At 34.0% G+C, this 20,196-nt stretch overlaps 9 protein-coding genes and 1 non-coding gene across 10 annotated transcripts; 7 read left to right on the forward strand and 3 right to left on the reverse strand.

Annotated features, from left to right (window-relative positions):
• Positions 1-11: 11 nt before the first annotated feature.
• IMO32 (Imo32p) lies at positions 12-1,103 on the forward strand (the record flags this gene model as incomplete). Its single annotated transcript, XM_003669906.1, has 1 exon — positions 12-1,103. One exon carries the CDS (start codon positions 12-14, stop codon positions 1,101-1,103), a length of 1,092 nt encoding a protein of 363 aa, XP_003669954.1.
• Positions 1,104-2,255: 1,152 nt separating this feature from the next.
• On the forward strand, positions 2,256-7,778 carry GSC2 (1,3-beta-glucan synthase GSC2; the record flags this gene model as incomplete). Its single annotated transcript, XM_003669907.1, has 1 exon — positions 2,256-7,778. The coding sequence occupies one exon, from the start codon at positions 2,256-2,258 to the stop codon at positions 7,776-7,778; it is 5,523 nt and encodes a 1,840-aa protein (XP_003669955.1).
• A 363-nt stretch (positions 7,779-8,141) lies between these two features.
• On the reverse strand, positions 8,142-8,888 carry TIM21 (Tim21p; the record flags this gene model as incomplete). Its single annotated transcript, XM_003669908.1, has 1 exon — positions 8,142-8,888. The coding sequence occupies one exon, from the start codon at positions 8,886-8,888 to the stop codon at positions 8,142-8,144; it is 747 nt and encodes a 248-aa protein (XP_003669956.1).
• Positions 8,889-9,125: 237 nt separating this feature from the next.
• Positions 9,126-9,197, forward strand: NDAI0Dtrna7R. The gene has a single exon. It is a non-coding gene; the product is annotated as a tRNA-Arg (tRNA).
• A 512-nt stretch (positions 9,198-9,709) lies between these two features.
• On the forward strand, positions 9,710-10,558 carry RPL26B (60S ribosomal protein uL24; the record flags this gene model as incomplete). The annotated part of the gene is made up of 2 exons (XM_003669909.1): positions 9,710-9,728; positions 10,194-10,558. The coding sequence occupies 2 exons, from the start codon at positions 9,710-9,712 to the stop codon at positions 10,556-10,558; spliced, it is 384 nt and encodes a 127-aa protein (XP_003669957.1).
• Positions 10,559-10,950: 392 nt separating this feature from the next.
• On the forward strand, positions 10,951-12,384 carry NDAI0D04010 (uncharacterized protein; the record flags this gene model as incomplete). The annotated part of the gene is made up of 1 exon (XM_003669910.1): positions 10,951-12,384. One exon carries the CDS (start codon positions 10,951-10,953, stop codon positions 12,382-12,384), a length of 1,434 nt encoding a protein of 477 aa, XP_003669958.1.
• Positions 12,385-13,954: 1,570 nt separating this feature from the next.
• On the reverse strand, positions 13,955-14,665 carry CAX4 (dolichyldiphosphatase; the record flags this gene model as incomplete). Its single annotated transcript, XM_003669911.1, has 1 exon — positions 13,955-14,665. The coding sequence occupies one exon, from the start codon at positions 14,663-14,665 to the stop codon at positions 13,955-13,957; it is 711 nt and encodes a 236-aa protein (XP_003669959.1).
• Positions 14,666-15,333: 668 nt separating this feature from the next.
• ACB1 (long-chain fatty acid transporter ACB1) lies at positions 15,334-15,594 on the reverse strand (the record flags this gene model as incomplete). Its single annotated transcript, XM_003669912.1, has 1 exon — positions 15,334-15,594. The coding sequence occupies one exon, from the start codon at positions 15,592-15,594 to the stop codon at positions 15,334-15,336; it is 261 nt and encodes an 86-aa protein (XP_003669960.1).
• A 609-nt stretch (positions 15,595-16,203) lies between these two features.
• On the forward strand, positions 16,204-16,923 carry ORM1 (sphingolipid homeostasis protein ORM1; the record flags this gene model as incomplete). The annotated part of the gene is made up of 1 exon (XM_003669913.1): positions 16,204-16,923. The coding sequence occupies one exon, from the start codon at positions 16,204-16,206 to the stop codon at positions 16,921-16,923; it is 720 nt and encodes a 239-aa protein (XP_003669961.1).
• Positions 16,924-18,172: 1,249 nt separating this feature from the next.
• On the forward strand, positions 18,173-19,273 carry KSS1 (mitogen-activated serine/threonine-protein kinase KSS1; the record flags this gene model as incomplete). The annotated part of the gene is made up of 1 exon (XM_003669914.1): positions 18,173-19,273. The coding sequence occupies one exon, from the start codon at positions 18,173-18,175 to the stop codon at positions 19,271-19,273; it is 1,101 nt and encodes a 366-aa protein (XP_003669962.1).
• Positions 19,274-20,196: the final 923 nt, after the last annotated feature.

A 20,196-nucleotide genomic window follows, 5' to 3' on the forward strand; every position in this document is an offset into this window, starting at 1 on the left:
CGGGATCCAATATGCTTCTGATGGTCACATTATACATCAGGAAAGTAGAAATTACATTGAAGAGACAGAGATTACCTGTGAGATCCAACATTATGTCAACTGTGTTCTACCGTCCATTTACCCATCATTTTCATTTCGCCAAGCCTTTCAAAAGATCGCTTCTCTATAATAGGAGCAGGCATATATCATATTTTTCCGACGATTACTTTAAGCCATTGTCTGATCTAGATAATGACTTGATGACAGATAATATTCCTGCTGTAGAATTATCATTTGATCACATTAAAGCAAAACATGGATCTGGAAAAAAGGCTCCTTTTATAATTCTTCATGGCTTTTTTGGAAATAAAACTAACAATCGAACATTAGGAAGGGGACTCAATGAACAATTAAATAGAGACATATATTTATTAGACCTAAGAAACCATGGAAGGTCACCACATATGGAAAGACATGATTATACATCTATGGCACATGACGTAGAGTTATTTATTGAAAAACATATGACACCTGATATAAAACCGATTATAATTGGACATTCTATGGGAGCCAAAGTAGGAATGAGTATTGTTTTGAGAAAACCAAGTATCTCATCCATGTTGGTGAATATTGAAAATGCCCCTGTATCAAAGGTACCAGAGGATACATTTCCTCGATATATAAGACAATTATTGAGGATATGCAACAATCCCGATATCAAAACTATGGATGATGTTGACGAAAAACTAAAGGAAGTCGAGCAGACTGCAAGCGTCCGTCAATTCTTAATGACTAATTTAACAAGAAAGAAGAATTTGGAAACCTCGGAATATGCAATAAAATCGAGAATTCCGTTAGATATATTGAATGATTCAGTCATAAAAGGTAATATTTCAGGATGGGAATTTGATCCCAACTTTCACCAATGGAAGGGCCCTACTCTCTTTATACGAGGAACTGAGTCCAATTATATAACAGATGAATATTTACCTACGATAGGATTATTTTTCCCAAGGTTTGAAGTTCGAGATGTGCAAGGTGCAGGTCATTGGGTCAACTCGGAAAACCCAAACAAGTGTGTAGAATACATTTCGGAGTTTGTTGAAAGGCACGAAGACTTGTAAAGAATCACCATATAGCGTTATACAATGAGTTTTTTTTGTCCTATTTCTTTCTGTTATATATTTTCATACAAGTAAGACATCTTAAACAACGACGAATAGCTTATTTGCAGAAATATGTTTATCAAGATCAAAATGGAGCGCCTTTCCATATACGCACTGTTAAAACCTTACGACCTTAAGATCAGGAAATATCACTCGATGAAACTGCTATTGCTCTTCTATAGATACAGACGCTGAGATCGTACGTAAAACCTTCGAGAAATATAAAGGATAGTTGCTCGAGGAAGGTCTGGCCAAGAATAGTTGTCTCAAAATCAACAAAATGTATCCCAATCAGGAAATCTCTTCTGGGATCCTGAGAATTCTTCCGAGCCCTAACGCGTCAGATTCCCATCTTCTTTTTTTGTGGCGCATTTTTCGCGTTTCGTTTTCAGTCTTGTGGAGAGAATGATAGAAGCCCTTCTTGTTTTGTTAATGAGCCCTTCCTAACCCTTACGAAAATGCACCAAAAATCTTTCCATAGTTTTATTTTACTTATATATTCCAAAACATATAGACTGCTAAAATAACCCTAAGAGTTTAAAGGTAAAACTAGATTTGGTTATAATAGGGTATTTAATAGCCCTTATACTCCCCGCATAACATTGGTTTTCTTGATCTGGCCACTTTCAGATTCGGGTACATTGTGCTTTTCTTTTTCTCTCGTTGATCCATACGGCCCATTTCCACGAAAACAGCAGTTTACCAAAAAAAAAAAAGAAGCTTTAAACTATGTAGAAATGAATGGACAAAACAACAGCATCTTGATCCACAAGAACTCCTCTACGCAAACAAGATCGATTCAACATTTGAACAATTTAATAAAGTAGAACACTTATCTTCTCCCTACTACTCCGATAGATATAGAAAATTCATTCGTTCTGATATTTTATTTAAATATTTGCCAAGTTTCTATACTTAGAAATCATATTTCTTTCGTTGCTTTACAGGTCAGTTCGACTTAAAAATCAATTAGCAAAATCCAAAGGTTTTTTTGTTTCCTTTGTAGTTATTGAAAGTTGTATTTTCGTTCCCCATTCAATCGAAATCCGAGAAGAAAGACTATTGTTAGAGAAGTAAAAACGTCACATCACAGTTGTTCGAAGAGAGGTCATGTCTTATAACGATCAAGGCGATAGAGATCGTTACGACGGTCCGAACGATGGTTATCAACAAGACGAAATGCATGATCAATATGGTCAACCAATATATCCTGATGAAGGTCGTCAACAAAGTCCAGATGGCTTCAATCTTCCAAATGACGACTCATATTCTGATTCTTTAAATTTTGCTCCACCTCATGCCAATAACTCTGGTTATGACAGTTATGGCGGCCAGTATACTCCATCACAGATGAGTTATGGGGAACCAAGGTCGGGGACTTCCACTCCAGTTTTTGGTAATGGACCATTTGATTCCTCAGGAATGGAAATCGGATTGCCTAATGATCCATACCCAGCATGGACAGCTGATCCAACTGCACCAGTTACCGTGGAACAAATTGAAGATATATTTATCGATTTGACAAACAAATTTGGGTTCCAAAGAGATTCAATGAGAAATATGTTCGACCATTTTATGACAATGTTAGATTCAAGAGCTTCGAGAATGGAACCAGCAAAGGCTCTAATTTCATTGCATGCAGATTATATCGGTGGTGATACTTCCAACTATAAAAAGTGGTACTTCGCTGCTCAATTAGATATGGATGATGAAATCGGATTTAGAAATTTGAAATTAAACAAATTGAGAAGGAAAGCTAGAAAGTCTAAAAAGAGTAATAAAAAAGCCATGAAAAATTATTCACCAGAAGAAATAGATACTATATTGAGACAATTGGAAGGTGATAATTCTTTACAAGCAGCAGATTTTAGATGGAAAGCAAAAATGAGATCATTGACTCCTATCCAAAGGGTCCGTCAATTAGCATTATATTTACTTTGTTGGGGTGAAGCAAATCAAGTTAGATTCACAGCAGAATGTTTATGTTTTATTTATAAATGTGCCAGTGATTATTTAGATTCTCCCGAATGTCAAAATCGTATAGATCCAATCCCCGAAGGTGATTACTTAGATAGGATTATTACACCACTATATCAATATATTAGAAATCAAGTTTATGAAATATCAGAGGGTCGTTACATAAAACGTGAAAGAGATCACCATCAAATTGTTGGTTATGATGATGTAAATCAACTATTCTGGTATCCAGAAGGTATCGCTAAGATTGTTTTAGATGATGGTAGAAAATTAATCGATGTACCAGTTGAAGAGCGTTATTTGAGATTAGGCGATATTACATGGGAGAATGTATTCTTCAAGACATATAAGGAAACTCGTACTTGGTTACATATGGTTACCAATTTCAATCGTATTTGGATTATGCATATTTCAGTATATTGGATGTATGTTGCTTACAATGCCCCTGCATTATATACACACAATTATCAACAGTTAGTAAACAACCAACCATTGGCTTCTTATAGATGGGCAACAGCAGCACTTGGTGGTACAGTTGCTGGGTTAATACAACTTCTAGCAACTTTGTGTGAATGGTTATTTGTTCCAAGAAAATGGGCTGGCGCACAACATTTAACACGTCGATTTATGTTCCTCTGCATAGTCTTTGGTGTTAATCTAGGACCCGTCATTTTTGTTTTTGCCTATGATAAAGATACCGTTTACTCGAAGGCAGCATATATCGTCTCCATTGTTATGTTTTTCGTCGCAGTGGTTACAATCGTTTACTTCTCTGTCATGCCATTGGGTGGTCTATTTACCTCATACATGAATAAATCTTCAAGGCGTTATGTAGCATCTCAAACGTTTACTGCTAATTTTGCTCCATTACAAGGATACAATAAACTCTTATCCTACTTAGTGTGGATCACTGTCTTCGGCGCAAAGTATGCTGAATCTTATTATTTCTTAATTTTGTCATTGAGAGATCCTATCCGTATCTTATCCACTACTACTATGAGATGTACCGGTGAATATTGGTGGGGTGCGAGGTTATGTAAGCATCAATCCAAAATTGTTTTAGGTTTAATGATCGCCACTGATTTTATCCTGTTCTTCTTAGATACTTATTTGTGGTATATTATTATCAACACTATCTTCTCCATCTCGAAATCCTTTTACTTGGGTGTATCTGTTTTGACTCCATGGAGAAATATTTTTACTAGATTACCTAAGAGAATTTATCTAAAGATTTTGGCTACTGACCATATGCAAATTCAATATAAACCGAAAGTGTTGATATCACAAATCTGGAATGCCATTATTATCTCCATGTATAGAGAACATCTTTTAGCCATCGACCATGTTCAAAAATTATTATATCATCAAGTACCATCAGAAGTCGAAGGTAAAAGAAGTTTGAAAGCACCTTTGTTTTTCACTGCTCCTGATGCAAATAAATCTTATGAAGCCTTTTTCCCAAAAGATTCAGAAGCTGAACGTCGTATTTCATCTTTCGCACAATCATTAGCAGTTCCAATCGATAGACCATTGCCAGTGGATAATATGCCAACATTTACCGTATTAACTCCACACTATTCTGAAAGAATTCTATTATCATTAAGAGAAATTATTCGTGAAGATGATCAATTCTCTAGGGTTACATTACTGGAATATTTGAAACAGTTACATCCACTGGAGTGGGATTGTTTTGTTAAAGATACAAAGATATTAGCTGAAGAAACTGCCGTTTATGAAGGTCAAGAGGAAGAAATGATGAAAGAAGAAGGAGAGAAATCGGAAATCGACGATCTACCATTTTATTGTATTGGTTTCAAGTCAGCTGCTCCAGAATACACTCTGCGTACTCGTATTTGGGCATCCTTAAGATCACAAACACTTTATCGTACTGTCTCTGGTTTCATGAATTACTCAAGAGCTATCAAGTTATTATATCGTGTTGAAAATCCAGATATTGTTCAAGCATTTGGCGGTAACGCCGAAGGTTTGGAAAGAGAGTTAGAAAAAATGACAAGAAGAAAGTTCAAATTTTTAGTTTCTATGCAAAGACTAGCTAAATTTAAACCACATGAATTAGAAAATGCAGAATTTTTGTTAAGAGCGTATCCAGATTTACAAATCGCATACTTGGACGAAGAACCACCTTTACATGAGGGAGATGAACCAAGAATCTACTCCGCATTAATAGATGGACATTGTGAAATTTTAGAAAACGGTCGTAGACGCCCTAAATTCAGAGTTCAATTGTCTGGTAATCCTATCCTGGGTGATGGTAAATCTGATAATCAAAATCATGCTTTGATTTTCTATAGAGGTGAATATATCCAATTAATCGATGCTAATCAAGATAATTATCTAGAAGAATGTTTGAAGATTAGATCAGTTCTTGCTGAATTCGAAGAATTAGATGCTGAACAAATTGATCCATATATCCCGGGAATGAAATACGAAGAACAAGTAACTAACCATCCAGTTGCTATTGTCGGTGCAAGAGAATATATTTTTTCTGAAAATTCTGGTGTCTTAGGTGATGTTGCAGCTGGTAAGGAACAAACTTTTGGTACTCTTTTTGCCCGTACTTTGTCTCAAATTGGTGGTAAATTACATTATGGTCATCCGGATTTCATTAATGCTACTTTCATGACAACTAGAGGTGGTGTTTCCAAGGCTCAAAAGGGATTACATTTAAATGAAGATATTTACGCTGGTATGAACGCCATGTTACGTGGTGGTCGTATTAAGCATTGTGAATATTATCAATGTGGTAAAGGTAGAGATTTAGGTTTTGGTACGATTTTGAACTTCACAACAAAGATTGGTGCTGGTATGGGTGAACAAATGTTATCTCGTGAATATTATTATTTAGGGACTCAATTACCAATCGATAGATTCCTATCCTTTTACTATGCACATCCTGGGTTCCATTTGAATAATTTATTCATTCAATTATCTTTACAAATGTTTATGCTAACTTTGGTCAATATGCATGCTCTAGCTCATGAAGCTATCATCTGTTTATACGACAGAAATAGACCAATTACCGATGTTTTATATCCAATTGGTTGTTACAATTTCTCCCCTGTTAATGATTGGGTTAGACGTTATACACTATCAATTTTCATTGTCTTCTTTATTGCCTTTATTCCTATTATCGTACAAGAATTAATTGAACGTGGTTTATGGAAGGCTACTCTTAGATTTTTCCGCCATTTGCTATCGTTATCCCCAATGTTTGAAGTTTTTGCAGGTCAAATTTATTCCTCTGCTTTGTTAAGTGATTTAACTGTAGGTGGTGCTCGTTATATTGCGACAGGTCGTGGTTTTGCCACTTCTCGTATCCCATTTTCCATTTTATATTCAAGATTTGCCGGATCCGCTATCTATATGGGTGCTAGATCGATGATAATGTTATTATTTGGTTACAGTTGCCAATTGGAATGTTGCATTGCTTTGGTTCTGGGGTTCTTTGTACAGCATTATTATTTTCACCATTTATTTTCAATCCTCATCAATTTTCATGGCAAGATTTTTTTCTTGGATTACAGAGATTTTGTTAGATGGCTATCGAGAGGTAATGGTAAATATCACAGGAATTCATGGATTGGTTATGTAAGAATGTCAAGATCAAGAATAACCGGTTTCAAACGTAAATTACTTGGAGATGAATCTGAAAAAGCTGCCGGAGATGCAAGTAGAGCACATAGAATAAATCTAATATTAGGTGAATTGATCCCATGTGCGGTATATGCAGCAGGGTGTTTCATTGCCTTTACTTTTATTAACGCCCAAACGGGTGTCAGTACAACTGATGATGATAGAGTTAATTCAGTCCTACGTCTGATTATCTGTACTCTTTGTCCAATTGGTCTAAACATGGCTGTTTTACTGTTCTGTGTTAGTATATCTTGTTGTTCAAATGCATTATTAGGTATGTGTTGTAAACGTACAAGCGCAACCTTGGCAGCTTTTGCCCATGGGGTAGCAGTTATTGGGCATGTAGGGTTTTTCATCGTCATGTGGGTCCTTGAAGGATTTAATTTCATTAGAATGTTAATGGGTGTGATTGCCTGTATCCAATGTCAAAGATTTATTTTCCAATGTACTACAGTTCTGTTATTATCACGTGAATATAAGAATGATCATGTAAATACAGCATTTTGGTCAGGTAAATGGAACAGTAATGGGGTAACTTTCAGCAATTTGTTCAGAGAATATATTGCAAAAGTGTTAGAGTTATCAGAATTTGCTGCAGATTTTGTTTTAGGTCATGTTATTTTATTCTGCCAATTACCTGTTATTTGCATCCCATATATCGATAAAATGCATTCAATTATGCTATTTTGGTTGAAACCATCACGTCAAATCCGTCCTCCTATTTATTCTTTGAAGCAAACGCGTCTACGTAGACGTATGGTGGCGAAATATTGTTTCTTATACATGGTTGTTTTTGTTCTATTTGCAGGTTGTATTATTGGACCAGCTGTTGCAGGATCTCGTGTTCATAAAGATTTAGGTACATCACTAACAGGAGCCGCACATAATTTGTTCCAACCAAGGCACGTTGATAATAATGATACCGGTGTTGGAATATCGACATATTCAGGTCATTATTATACCCATACACCATCTCTTAAGACATGGGCAACTATCAACTGATTTTTTCCATCATCGCTTCTTTTTTTAAATTTCACATATCTTTGTGAGAAAGATGTACTTTATTCATTTCTGAGGAAGATGTAAACTAACGTTGGTATTTTATAAGTAAAACTTTTGGTATTTAAAGTTGTATACATGTTAAAATATATGATTTAATTATTCGTTATATTATTTTGCATCCTCTAATTGTGTTACTGGCGGCTAACATACGCACAAACTTCTTGAAATACACTGAGAGAAGGAAAACAAAATATAGTATGGCGGTAATAAATACAGGATAATATACATATATTAGTATGAATGTATGCAAACAATATATATGCAAGATTATTTAGATAATTTTAATGATATTCTGTAAAAAGGTTAACTTTTCCTCGGTCCCCAGTTTACACCAAGGAAGCCCGTTGGCTTTACAATTTGGGCCAATTTAGGTCTTATTAAGTAAAACCTCTTTTCTCCAGGGATATCCACATAAACAGTAGTGAAGTCCGGTTGGTAATTTGTTTGAGAATCTTTTGCTTCAATATGTACAAGCGCTCTTTTCTTCTTTGATTCAACATGAAATCTCATAAAATGATGAGTAATTCCGCTTCTATCTAACTTCTTCGTGGAAACAATTGGTCTATTCCTTGTCCATCTGTCATGAGTAATTAGTTCACCATATGCCTTTAACCTTTCTTTACGAAGAGCGGAGTCTTTACATTGTAACATATCCCTTACAGTGGGATCCTTTTCAACCATTGTAACCGCTCTATTAAATAATTGCGTATCTCCTGATGGTGAAAATAATTCTGAAATGATTAGGTACAATACAATGGCAGATATACCAATCCCACCAAGAATAAGAGATCCAGATAATGTAAAGCTTGTTAATGTTTTCAACTTTGGCCATAACATACTGGGTCTACCATTGGACTTTTTATCTGCTTTTTGCTTATCGGTAGTAGAATTATTCTTTCCATTTTCTTTCTTTGTTTCATTCTGACTAGTTGCGTAAAGCCTTCTATATTGTAGCTGTTTTGTAAGAATGGCCTTGGGATACAGATGTGTTAATGTTCTCAATAGAGGGATGCATGGCTTCACTTGTCTGATGCTTGAATTTAATAGCATATTTGAGGTATTTAGGGATTCAAATATATGTTCCTAGAGCAATACGATTATTTATTTGATAATACATCTCGCTAACTAATATATACCATTAGTGATGCTGTATCTTAGGTTGTAGACTAATGAATAGGTATTTATTATCAACGTTTGGGACGTTCGAACATATTTAAGGCGGAGAAAGTTTCGGACTTCTTTCTAGGGTGACACCATCCTCACAAACAATTTTATTTTAAATCTTTAGCCCTTTTAGTGCAATGGTTAGCATACATTCTTCCGGTGGTTGTGATCCGGGTTCGAGTCCCGGGAGGGGTCTTCGGTTTTTTTTTTTGGGTTCTTTCCACAATTAATGAGAAAAACGTTTGTTTTATAGTGGTAAGAAATATTGGACTATATAGAAATTTTAATTTAGCCTATCTACGAGGTACTTCAAGGCCAGATACGTGTTTTTTAGTGATACTATCAGCCTGATATATATCTTCCCTGCTTGAGACATTAGTTCCTAAATCACAGGAATATTTATTAGACTGTTTAACACCCACACCTATTGGGTAGGTGTGGGTGAGGCTTGCTATATTGTTTTCTCGCGTCCTGAAATGCTATGATTTCTGTTTCGCGATGCGCCGTTGAAATTCTTGTTGGTAGTGTAGAATCAGTGCAAAGCATAGGTTGTTACAGGGTACGAAGTTACTGTTGGGATTTGCAAGAAATGAGCCTACAGGCAGTCACGAATAGGAATAATTAAAGGTTATTAAGCAAAAACTGTACTAAATACACAATATCTTGAAATTTAAATTAAACAAGCAACCAAAGGAAAGATAATAAATATGGCTAAGCAATCTTTAGGTATGTGGTATATTTGAGGAAAATGGGATAGACGATCGTGTTTTGGATTCGAGATCTATTGAATATGAAAAATTTCAAAAATGCAAACCCAACAAAAATAAATGACTATGACTATGTGAAATAGGGAAGATTGCAAACGTTTGTGGTTTAGATATCTTCATATGATTGATATAAGAAATTATAACGTCGAAAGAAAAATTGTCAACCATGCGGATGAGGCCCTCACGGGTAATTAAAGACAATTTGAATATCATCCTTAAAAAGTAATAATTAATAGATTAGCGGGGACATCTACTAAAAATCATTATTACATTAGTATATTCATTAAGTCCCAATATTTAAAACGTGCCATTTCATGGAGAAAATTCGAACGCCCGTCAAAGATTTAATATCTTTTAGAGAATACATTTTACTAACAAACTAAAAAAATTACCTTATCCTCGTATGTTTTTTCGTTTTAAATAGACGTTTCCTCTGACAGAAGAAAGGCCAGAAAGGCTTATTTCACTGCCCCATCTTCCGTTCGTCGTGTTTTGTTATCTGCTCCATTATCTAAGGAATTGAGAGCTCAATACGGTATTAAAGCTTTGCCAATCAGAAGAGATGACGAAGTTTTAGTTGCTCGTGGTGCCAAAAAGGGTCAAGAAGGTAAAGTTTCTTCTGTTTACAGATTGAAATTTGCCATTCAAGTTGACAAAGTTACCAAGGAAAAATCTAACGGTGCTTCTGTTCCAATTAACATTCATCCATCCAAGGTTGTTATCACCAAATTGCATTTAGACAAAGACAGAAAGGCTTTGATCCAAAGAAAGGGTGGTAAATTGGAATAAATTGTTTAATATATTAGTATAAATAATCTTTTACTTTTGTATTTTCTAATTAAAAACTTAAAATAAATATATAATCATTTTGTTACATTAAAAGTAGGTTACATATGCGTGCTCTTTTATTTGTAAAATTTATATACGTATGATTCTGTTGTGTTGTATTGTATCGTTCTTGACTGAATAATATTAAGCTATTTTAAAACGCGTCACAATTCAGGTGTCGGATACATGGGCTGTACCCGATTGGGCGCCACAAAATGGACGAAACAGAAAGAAGATTTTAATATAATAGTCTCAAAGAGAGCAAAACATTTCAAGATAGTTTTTGATAAATATAGGACACAAGTCCATAAAAACGATTATTGGAATTGGGGTAAGACAAAGAATTATTAAAAATGACAAAAGAAACCGTGTCAAGTAATCCAATTAACAAAGAAGCAACGATAACGAATCACGAGGAACTTCACAATGGTTTAGGTAGCGAAGAGGTTAGAATAAATAATCATATGGCAAGGACTAACACAAGATGGCAAAATCAAAATCATTCATCAAATAGAAACCATGATTTCTATCCTGGTCAATTATACGGTACAGAATCTGGTAAATTATTCCATGCTGGGAAGATTATGATTGTTTTAGTCGGATTACCAGCAACGTCTAAAACCTTATTGGCCCATTCTTTAGAGAGATATTGTAAATGGTTAGGTGTTGTTTCTAGAGTGTTCAATTTAGCAGACTATAGAAGGAAATTTAAAGATGTACCTAAAGAATATTTTTTCGGTGGAGAAACTTCTACAAAGGCGATTGAAGTGAGGAAGCAAATAAGGAAAGTTTCCATAAATGATATGAAAAAATTCTTTCAAGAGGAAAACGGCCAATTGGCCATTTTTGATGCAATGAATACGCAAAAAATGGAAAGGAGATGTATTCAAGAAAATTTCCAATGCTTAAACGTCAATGTTTTATTTGTGGAATCTATAATGACAGACAAAGATTTAACAGAGCGAAATATAAAATTAGTAATGGAAACTATTAAAGAAGGGAATGATGAATTTGATAAGAAAATTAGATATTCCTTGTTAAATAAAATGTTGACATCAAAACCTTCTTATGAGGAAATCGAAGATTCGGAAAAATTAAGCTATGTCAAATTTAATAATTTTGGGAAACAAATAGTAGTGAAAAATAATCATCAAGGGTATCTATTGAATAAATTAGTGTTTTTCCTGATGAATTTAAGAAGTGGGAAAGGACGTATTTTTTTTTGCAGTTCAAATTCAATCCATCAAGAAGATATTTCAAATTGTTTGAAATCAATATATAACAGAGTTATTGAACAAATCAAAAAGGAAGACATTGTAAGAAGAAATTTCTCTCCCTCACTGCAAGAAGATGACAGGCCGAATTCACCGATTTTAACAATTTGGTGTGAACATAAATTTCAATTGGAAGAAGATTCCGATATTGAATTAATTAATAAGAGTCAATTGAGACGAATGAATCTTGGAGCAATAGAGGGATTGTCCGAGGAAGAAATTGAAAAACAATATCCAAAGGAATATAAAGAAAGTTTTGAAGATTTATATCATTACAGGTATCCTCGAGCAGAATCTTACCACGATCTTGCAATTAGATTGGAAGGGTTATTACTAGAATTAGAACATCAGCAATCAGACCTTTTAATTTTTGCTGATGAAAGTGTTTTAAGGATTTTATATGGTTATTTTATGTCGTCGAGTTGCATTGAAGTCCCTCTCCTAAATTTCGGTAAGGGTGAAATTGTTGAATTATCTTTAAAGACATTCAGTAAAGAGATAAAGAAATTATAACAGTTAAAATAGTATATATAATCTTGTTGTTGTTTTTAGCTAAAAGTTTGAATGTTATTCTTTTTAAAAAATGTAGAATGTACAACTACATACAGGCGTATATATACTTTTTATGAGTAAATAGTCGTAATGGCGGGAGGGGTATCTTTATTTTGTTGATGCTGATGCTTATTAAAGTGTTTCTGAAAGAAATCAAAAAAGAATATCATACATCAAAATGAACTTCTTGATTAACAATATTTGTATGTTTTCTTTCTCTTCTTCTTCTCCTCCTCGTTTCAGAAGATTTTCTTTTCAATTCAGCCAATTCCAATTCTTTCATTTCTGCAGCTCTTATCAAATCATACCTCGTTATTATCTTTGGTGAGGATGATTTACTACTTGTTGTTGATGTTGTATTATATGGACATTTAATTGAAGTCACTACAGAGACAGCAGACCGTATTGGAGAGCACATTACCATGGAGACTTTGTCTACCATTGAACCTGAATCTGAATCTGAGTTTATGCTGGTCGTTACCACTGAGGTATCTTTTGAGAATGATCTTAATAGTGCTAGCATCTGTGATATTTTTGATATAGTGCAGTTCTTTGCTTTTTATAGTTGTTTTGATTTTATTTTACAAGAAGAGGTAGGATATACTCATGATCTATGCATTATCATTGAATAAGACAGTCGATACATTGTTTATATATATATATATATATTCGCTAAGGTAAGCGATGATGCTTTGTCAGAATTACGACACTTTTTCTGCCTATCGTTCAGTAAGATAGTCTTCTTTATGTTCTTATTTCCTTTTCGTACGTAAGCTGAATTAAGCTGAGGTAAGCTAAGCGGAAGAAATCTTCGGGTTTCGGTGGGGGACTTGCTAAGTAATTAAGGAAAGGTACGGCGGACCCGTTAAAAAATATTGTTTACTAAGATTTTTCTTCGAAGAAAATCCACGGCGCTCTGAAACGGATTTAGAAACTTTGGAAGGATCTCTCACCCACGGAATCCCGCCCGAGTAGACCGCGGAAGTTCCAAATAAAGGTACAGATAATCTTATTGTCCGTGGATGGGATTATTTATTCATCACTACAAGGAAATAACATATTTTCTTAGTTGAGGAGAATGATTCCGGTTATTTCCGTCTCAAATTTCCATGTCCGTTAAGATTTCCATCATTATTACACTCCCTTACATTTCAAATTGACAGGCAACGGAAAGGGTCCAATCCTCTTTTTTTTTCCCTTACTCATCTCAGTGTATAATCTATTATGTGGGATTCTAATACATTTTGGTTTACATGTTGTTTTACGTTAGTAATTTCCAGAACTTAGCCGCCGAGCTGCACATTTGTGAAAGTAACATGCGTGCCTATATACCACCAAGTTTCTGCTATTAACAAGAACACTTTTTTTATGTATACTATGGTAAAGGAAAAAACAACCGAACAATCTTAACTAATAAATTGCCGTAATCTTATTATTCTATCTATATATGTAACTTTATATTGTTATTATGTAGGAAAAGGAAAATGAAAATAGATCAATAAATAATCTTGATGAAACTGGTTTGGTAAAGTCATTCTGTTTTTTTTGTGTACTTGCCACTTTTTTTCTGTAAATATATTTGATAATCTTCTTTCAAAGTAGAGGGAGCTAAATTCCAAGAATCCTTAACGTATAACCATTTCATAATGGGCCAAGTTAACACCCAATCAATGATCCCTATTTCTCTTATAATCCCTACTAAAAGGTAATAAGAAGATCCAGTAAGTGTCCCTAATGTCCAACCAACAAGAACTTGATTAAAACTATGATATTTCAAATAAAGCCTCGAAAAGCAAACGCAACCACCCAAAATAGTGATGAAACTGATCCCTAAGAATTTCCAAAATGCAGATAAATTATTCCAATTATAAATATATCTTAATGATAGATATAATGTTAGAAATCCCATGAATTGTGAATGAGCACTTGGCATTCCATACCCGGACCTTAAAGTGTTTTGTTGGAATGATTCACCAAAATAATTATGGTATGGTCTCGTTTGTTTAATTATATTTTTGATTATATTATTGAATATTTCATTGGATAATTGACCTGCGGCCATTATACATGCTTCTAATTCTCTTGTGATTATGAACCATGATAAATAGAAGGATAGGATTAATATTGGTAATAAGGAAAAATATGCACTTAGAAATGAAATAGGATCGTTTGGATCGTAAAGAATGTATGTATCATCGAACGGTATTATGTTTTCATTTGCGTATGCTGTAGTGTTGTCCATAATGTTCTTATGCGTATTCGTTTCGTTTCGTTTCGTTTCTGCTGTCCTTTGCAAAATAGTGTATTAAATATACTAAGGGGTACAATGACCGTACTTCTTCAAACACTAGCCTTTTATATATATGTGTATGTATATACGTACATTATAGTAAAGACTTTCAAATGAAGGAATAGGTACAACTTTGTAGATGTAGCTTATTTTATCATTTTGAAATTAGTTTCAGAAATTGTAAAACTTCAACGAACGAACAAACAAATGCGCGGTGGCGGCAAAAATAATATAACATCAAAGTCTGGGGAGGTATGTACGTAACCATTGAATCAACGAAGAAATGATTCGAGATCTAATTTGTCTAAGGATCTCAATTCGAAGTTCCACATAGACGATATGATATATGATATATTACTATACATAATAACTGGTCAATGAAGCATCATTAAGAAAGCTCGACTCTTTTTTATAATATTAACTTCAGTATATAGATATAGGTATAGATGTAGATATAGACACAGTCATGGACTATACAATTCTCTAAGACATTTTTCCACAGCAAAATTAGTTGGGATAAGAAACCTAGCGCTCAATATGGGCTTTCCTTGTAGTGTAGAGCAATTACTTTTAAATGTGATGCAAGTTCTTTTCTTTTGTATTGGTGATTTCCTTTATTTTTAAGCGTATTTAGCAGATAAGGAATCTACTAATTCAATGTATTTCTTTTCAGCTTCTTCTTGGGACATACCTTTCAATTCTTCCCAAGCGTTCCATTTAGAACGATCTTTCAAATTGAAAATACCAGGTTTTTCCTTGTTGTTATCACCGACAGTTGCTTGTTTGTAAAGCGCGTATACTTGTAGTAATTCATCATCAGAAGGTTTCTTTGGTAATTCTTGGACAGCTTTAGCTTTTTCTTCGAACAATTGGGAGACCATTTTTAACAGAACAGATTGTGTATTGGATTGATGTATAGATAGGCCTTATAACGGAACAAAAAGAGCAGAAAAGAAAGAAAGAAAGAAAGAGAGAGAGAAAGTATGGGGGGAGATCATAGAACTCGACCCTTTTTATAGTCAAGTCGCCTCACCGGACCCACCAAATGCAGATTTCTCGATTCTCCAACTGTCCCCTGTCCGTTACCCGGGGTACATCTAAACATCTAACATCTACATCTAATATTCAAGACAGCTAACACTGGCAGGCAGGCAGGCCCTCGCTGTCGCTTCTCTTCCCGTTGAAGCAATTTTGCGCACTGTGGGAACTAACTGTACAATATACAATATTATATAGCTCTATAGACCATGCATGTGTCCTTACAGATCCTACTTCTCCTCAACCCCAACAGCATTTCTACATTGAATTATTAGTATACAACTGCAAGACATATACAAAAGATCAAGAACTGCCTCACTCAAAATAATATCGCCACTAAAAGAGGAGCTCGGAAACATCCATATATCTCGCAAACGTCTCATAACCTTTCCCAACTAATAAAACAAGAATCAGCACTGAAGTCACTAGCATCTCAATCATCAATTATCACTATGTCCGACAATATTCAACACTCAACACCTCAAGCAACAAGCTCTTATACAACATCTTATGATCAAAAAAACTCAGAGTTGAAACCATTCCCCTCTAGCAGCGGACATTCAATCATGACACCATTGTCATCTTCTAGATCCCATTCAGAATCATTAAGTAAACAGAATATCGAACCTGTCAAAGATCACAGAAGAAGACGCTCATCAAGTATAATCTCTCACGTGGAACCAGAAACCTTCGAAGATGAAAATGATCAACAAATGTTACCAAACATGAACGCATCATGGGTAGATCAAAGAGGTGCATGGATCATTCACGTCGTAATCATCCTTCTTTTGAAACTATTTTACAACTTATTACCTGGTATCACCACAGAATGGTCATGGACTTTAACTAACATGACTTACGTCATCGGTTCATATGTCATGTTCCATTTAATTAAGGGAACTCCGTTCGATTTTAACGGTGGTGCATACGATAATTTGACCATGTGGGAACAAATCGATGATGAAACTCTTTTTACTCCATCAAGGAAATTCTTAATTGCTGTACCAATCGCATTGTTTTTGGTAAGTACTCATTATTCACATTACGATTTTAAGTTATTCTCTTGGAATTTCATTTTGACCTTTTTAGTAGCTGTTGTACCAAAATTACCTGTCACTCATAGATTGAGAATTTCCATCCCAGGTATCACGGGTCGTGCCCAAATTAGTTAATCATATATCTCCACAACATTGTTTAACCAACAAAAAATTATGAAAAAACAACAATAAAGCATCGTACTTTCTGAACTTTCTCTCGATTAAAAATAGATACAACTTAAGAATTGTTCTGATCGATCAGCCAAAAATAAAACAAAACAAAACAAAACAAACAGATCAAATATATCTATATAATATTACATACATTATATATTACAAGTGCATATCCACTTTCGATTAATATTAACGTAACTCTCTAATAAATGTCTCAGTTTATTCACCATTTCAATGAAAAACTAATAAAAATATCTCGCCCTCTTTCCTTACATCGAGATATATAGTATTGCAAGGTTATTTCTAGACTTACATGGTTCCATATATACCCATAATCTTATATATAAACTAATAGAAGAAACGGAATGATTCAATGAAACAACTATATGCTGATCTGGTTTCAATTCTCTATACTATACTCCAGATTTAATTGTATTCAGAAATGCTATTTTAGCTCATTTGAGATGTTAATATATATATCTCATAAAAGTACATTTCATATGAACATTTCCTACATAGATGACTCCGATTGTTTGAACACACAACATAGCTGCGGAAGTACGTCCGTACGTTGTATGTCCCATTCCATATACATTATATACATAATATACAAAACTATAGGCTTAAGAATATTCATTCTAAATAATATCACGTATTGCAACTAACATTGTTACATCCATTCGACGTCTAGTGTTCGTATTTTCTTTGTAAATCAAAAAACAAACAAACAAACATCAAGAATGTGAAATCAGGAAACTGCGACGCGATATTACCAAAAAAACTGAATGGGCCCCAAGTAAAACACGTAAGTTACGGCAATCAAACCATTCGATTCTATTCGATTCGAGACTTTTTGTTTCAATCTTCCTACATAAAGAACGCCGTTTGATAACCTTATATATAAGATCTAATCTGATCTGATCTGATCTCTTTTCCATTCATAAAAATAGAAAGAAATAGCCGTCAATTTCTTTCGAATACTTACACGTTATCCACATTTTTTTGATCACATTCCCGCCAAGCATCTATTCTTAAACAGGAAAGCACATCTTTTCCACCTAACATTGCATACCTCCAACACAGATCAATTGTTATTAATTATATTATTGAAACGAAAACTCATTCGTACCTATTATGATAAATAGCTTTTTCACAAATTCAAACAACTATATTTAGAAACAAGATCAAGAACCCTATAACCCATATAAGCATGTCCAGAACAATTACATTCGATATACCATCACAATACCAATTAGTAGATTTAATAGGAGAAGGTGCATATGGTACAGTTTGTTCTGCAATTCATAAACCGTCTGGAGTTAAAGTTGCCATCAAAAAAATTCAACCATTTAGTAAAGCAATGTTCGTAACAAGAACATTAAGAGAAATCAAATTATTAACATATTTCCATAATCACGAAAATATAATTAGCATATTAGATAAAGTGAAACCAATTTCTGTGAATAAATTAAATGCAGTTTACCTCGTGCAAGAATTAATGGAAACAGATTTACAAAAAATTATAATGAATAGTAATAATAATCCATTGAGTGATGATCACATTCAATATTTCACTTATCAAATATTAAGAGCTTTGAAAGCAATTCATAGCGCACAAGTAATACATAGAGACTTAAAACCATCAAACCTTTTATTGAATTCAAATTGTGATTTGAAAGTTTGTGATTTCGGTCTTTCAAGATGTTTAACAAGTAGTAGTGATTCAAGAGAAACTTTGGTTGGTTTCATGACAGAATATGTAGCTACAAGATGGTATAGAGCTCCAGAAATAATGTTAACTTTCCAAGAGTATACAACTGCAATGGATATTTGGTCCGTTGGTTGCATCCTTGCTGAAATGGTTTCAGGAAGACCACTTTTCCCAGGTAGAGATTATCATCATCAATTATGGTTAATATTAGAAGTCCTAGGTACTCCCTCATTAGAAGATTTCGCCCAAATTAAATCCAAAAGAGCCAAAGAATATATTTCAAATTTACCAATGAGAAGCCCCATGCCATGGGTTAATGTCTTGAATACACAACGGAATTTAAATCCAGATATGTTAGATCTTCTCACGAAGATGCTATTGTTCAATCCTAATAAAAGAATCACTGCAGCAGAAGCTCTCAATCATCCATATTTGGCCACTTATCATGATCCAGAAGATGAACCTGATTATCCACCATTGAATTTAAATGATGAATTTTGGAAATTAGATAATGAAATTAGACAACCTGATGATGAAGAAATATCAATGGATATTTTAAAGCAAATGCTTTATGATGAAGTCATTAAAACTATGGATTGACTAATATTACTAGTATAATCTATAATATATACTTTTGTAGAAACAAAATAACCATTTTGATACCCATTTTAAAATACACATAATAGGTCATTCAATAACATACAAATAAGAAATATGTCTCCTAAGCTATTTCGAGCAGTCATACTCATGCATTTATTTACACATTCCTACTTTTGGCTTAAGATAGTATTGCCAATAGTTGTCTATTGACCATGTTGCGTATTATCATCGAGGAGGGAAACCTAACTAACCAGCGATGTCCTAAATAGGAAATGTAATCACTTTCTTTACGCGTAGCGTGCTTGGCAAAAACCGGGAAAACGTCAATAGAGAAATAGTGACAAAAGGCTATGTAAGTTTAGAGTTACGCGTATGGTTCGATGTATTGAGGCATTACAACAACTTTATTTCACTTGGGAAGGTATAGGTAGCCATAATTATCTGCAATTATGCTTAAATAAGCTTACATAAACTACACTGCACGGTGGAACACATAAAATATTGTCGAAATTGCAAATCTCGACGTAATACAAAATAAAAGAGTGGTTGTAATCTACTTTAATTGAGTACACGTCCTATAAAAAAGAAACATCCACTTTAAGGGCACATTATTTTTCTTTGACAATTTTTTTGTCCAAAATATACCAATAACAAAGCAGTTAATTATACACAAATAAAGAGAATAATTATACACAGTTAAATAGATAAATTCTAAGGAGCAACCGACCACAATTCATTCGTTCATTTATTTTATCAATATAGCTTACAATTTGAAGTAGTTTTACCTTCCTTTACAAAACACTTCCTAACAACCGACCAAAATTCATTCATTCGTTAACAAACGCCATTTTTTTCACTTTATTTTTATTCATCGTCTCTCTAATATAGAACGAAATTTTTTTTTTTGCTTCACAACACTACCT

Source organism: Naumovozyma dairenensis, chromosome 4, assembly GCF_000227115.2.
Source record: "Naumovozyma dairenensis CBS 421 chromosome 4, complete genome".
Taxonomy (NCBI): Eukaryota; Fungi; Ascomycota; class Saccharomycetes; order Saccharomycetales; family Saccharomycetaceae; genus Naumovozyma; species Naumovozyma dairenensis.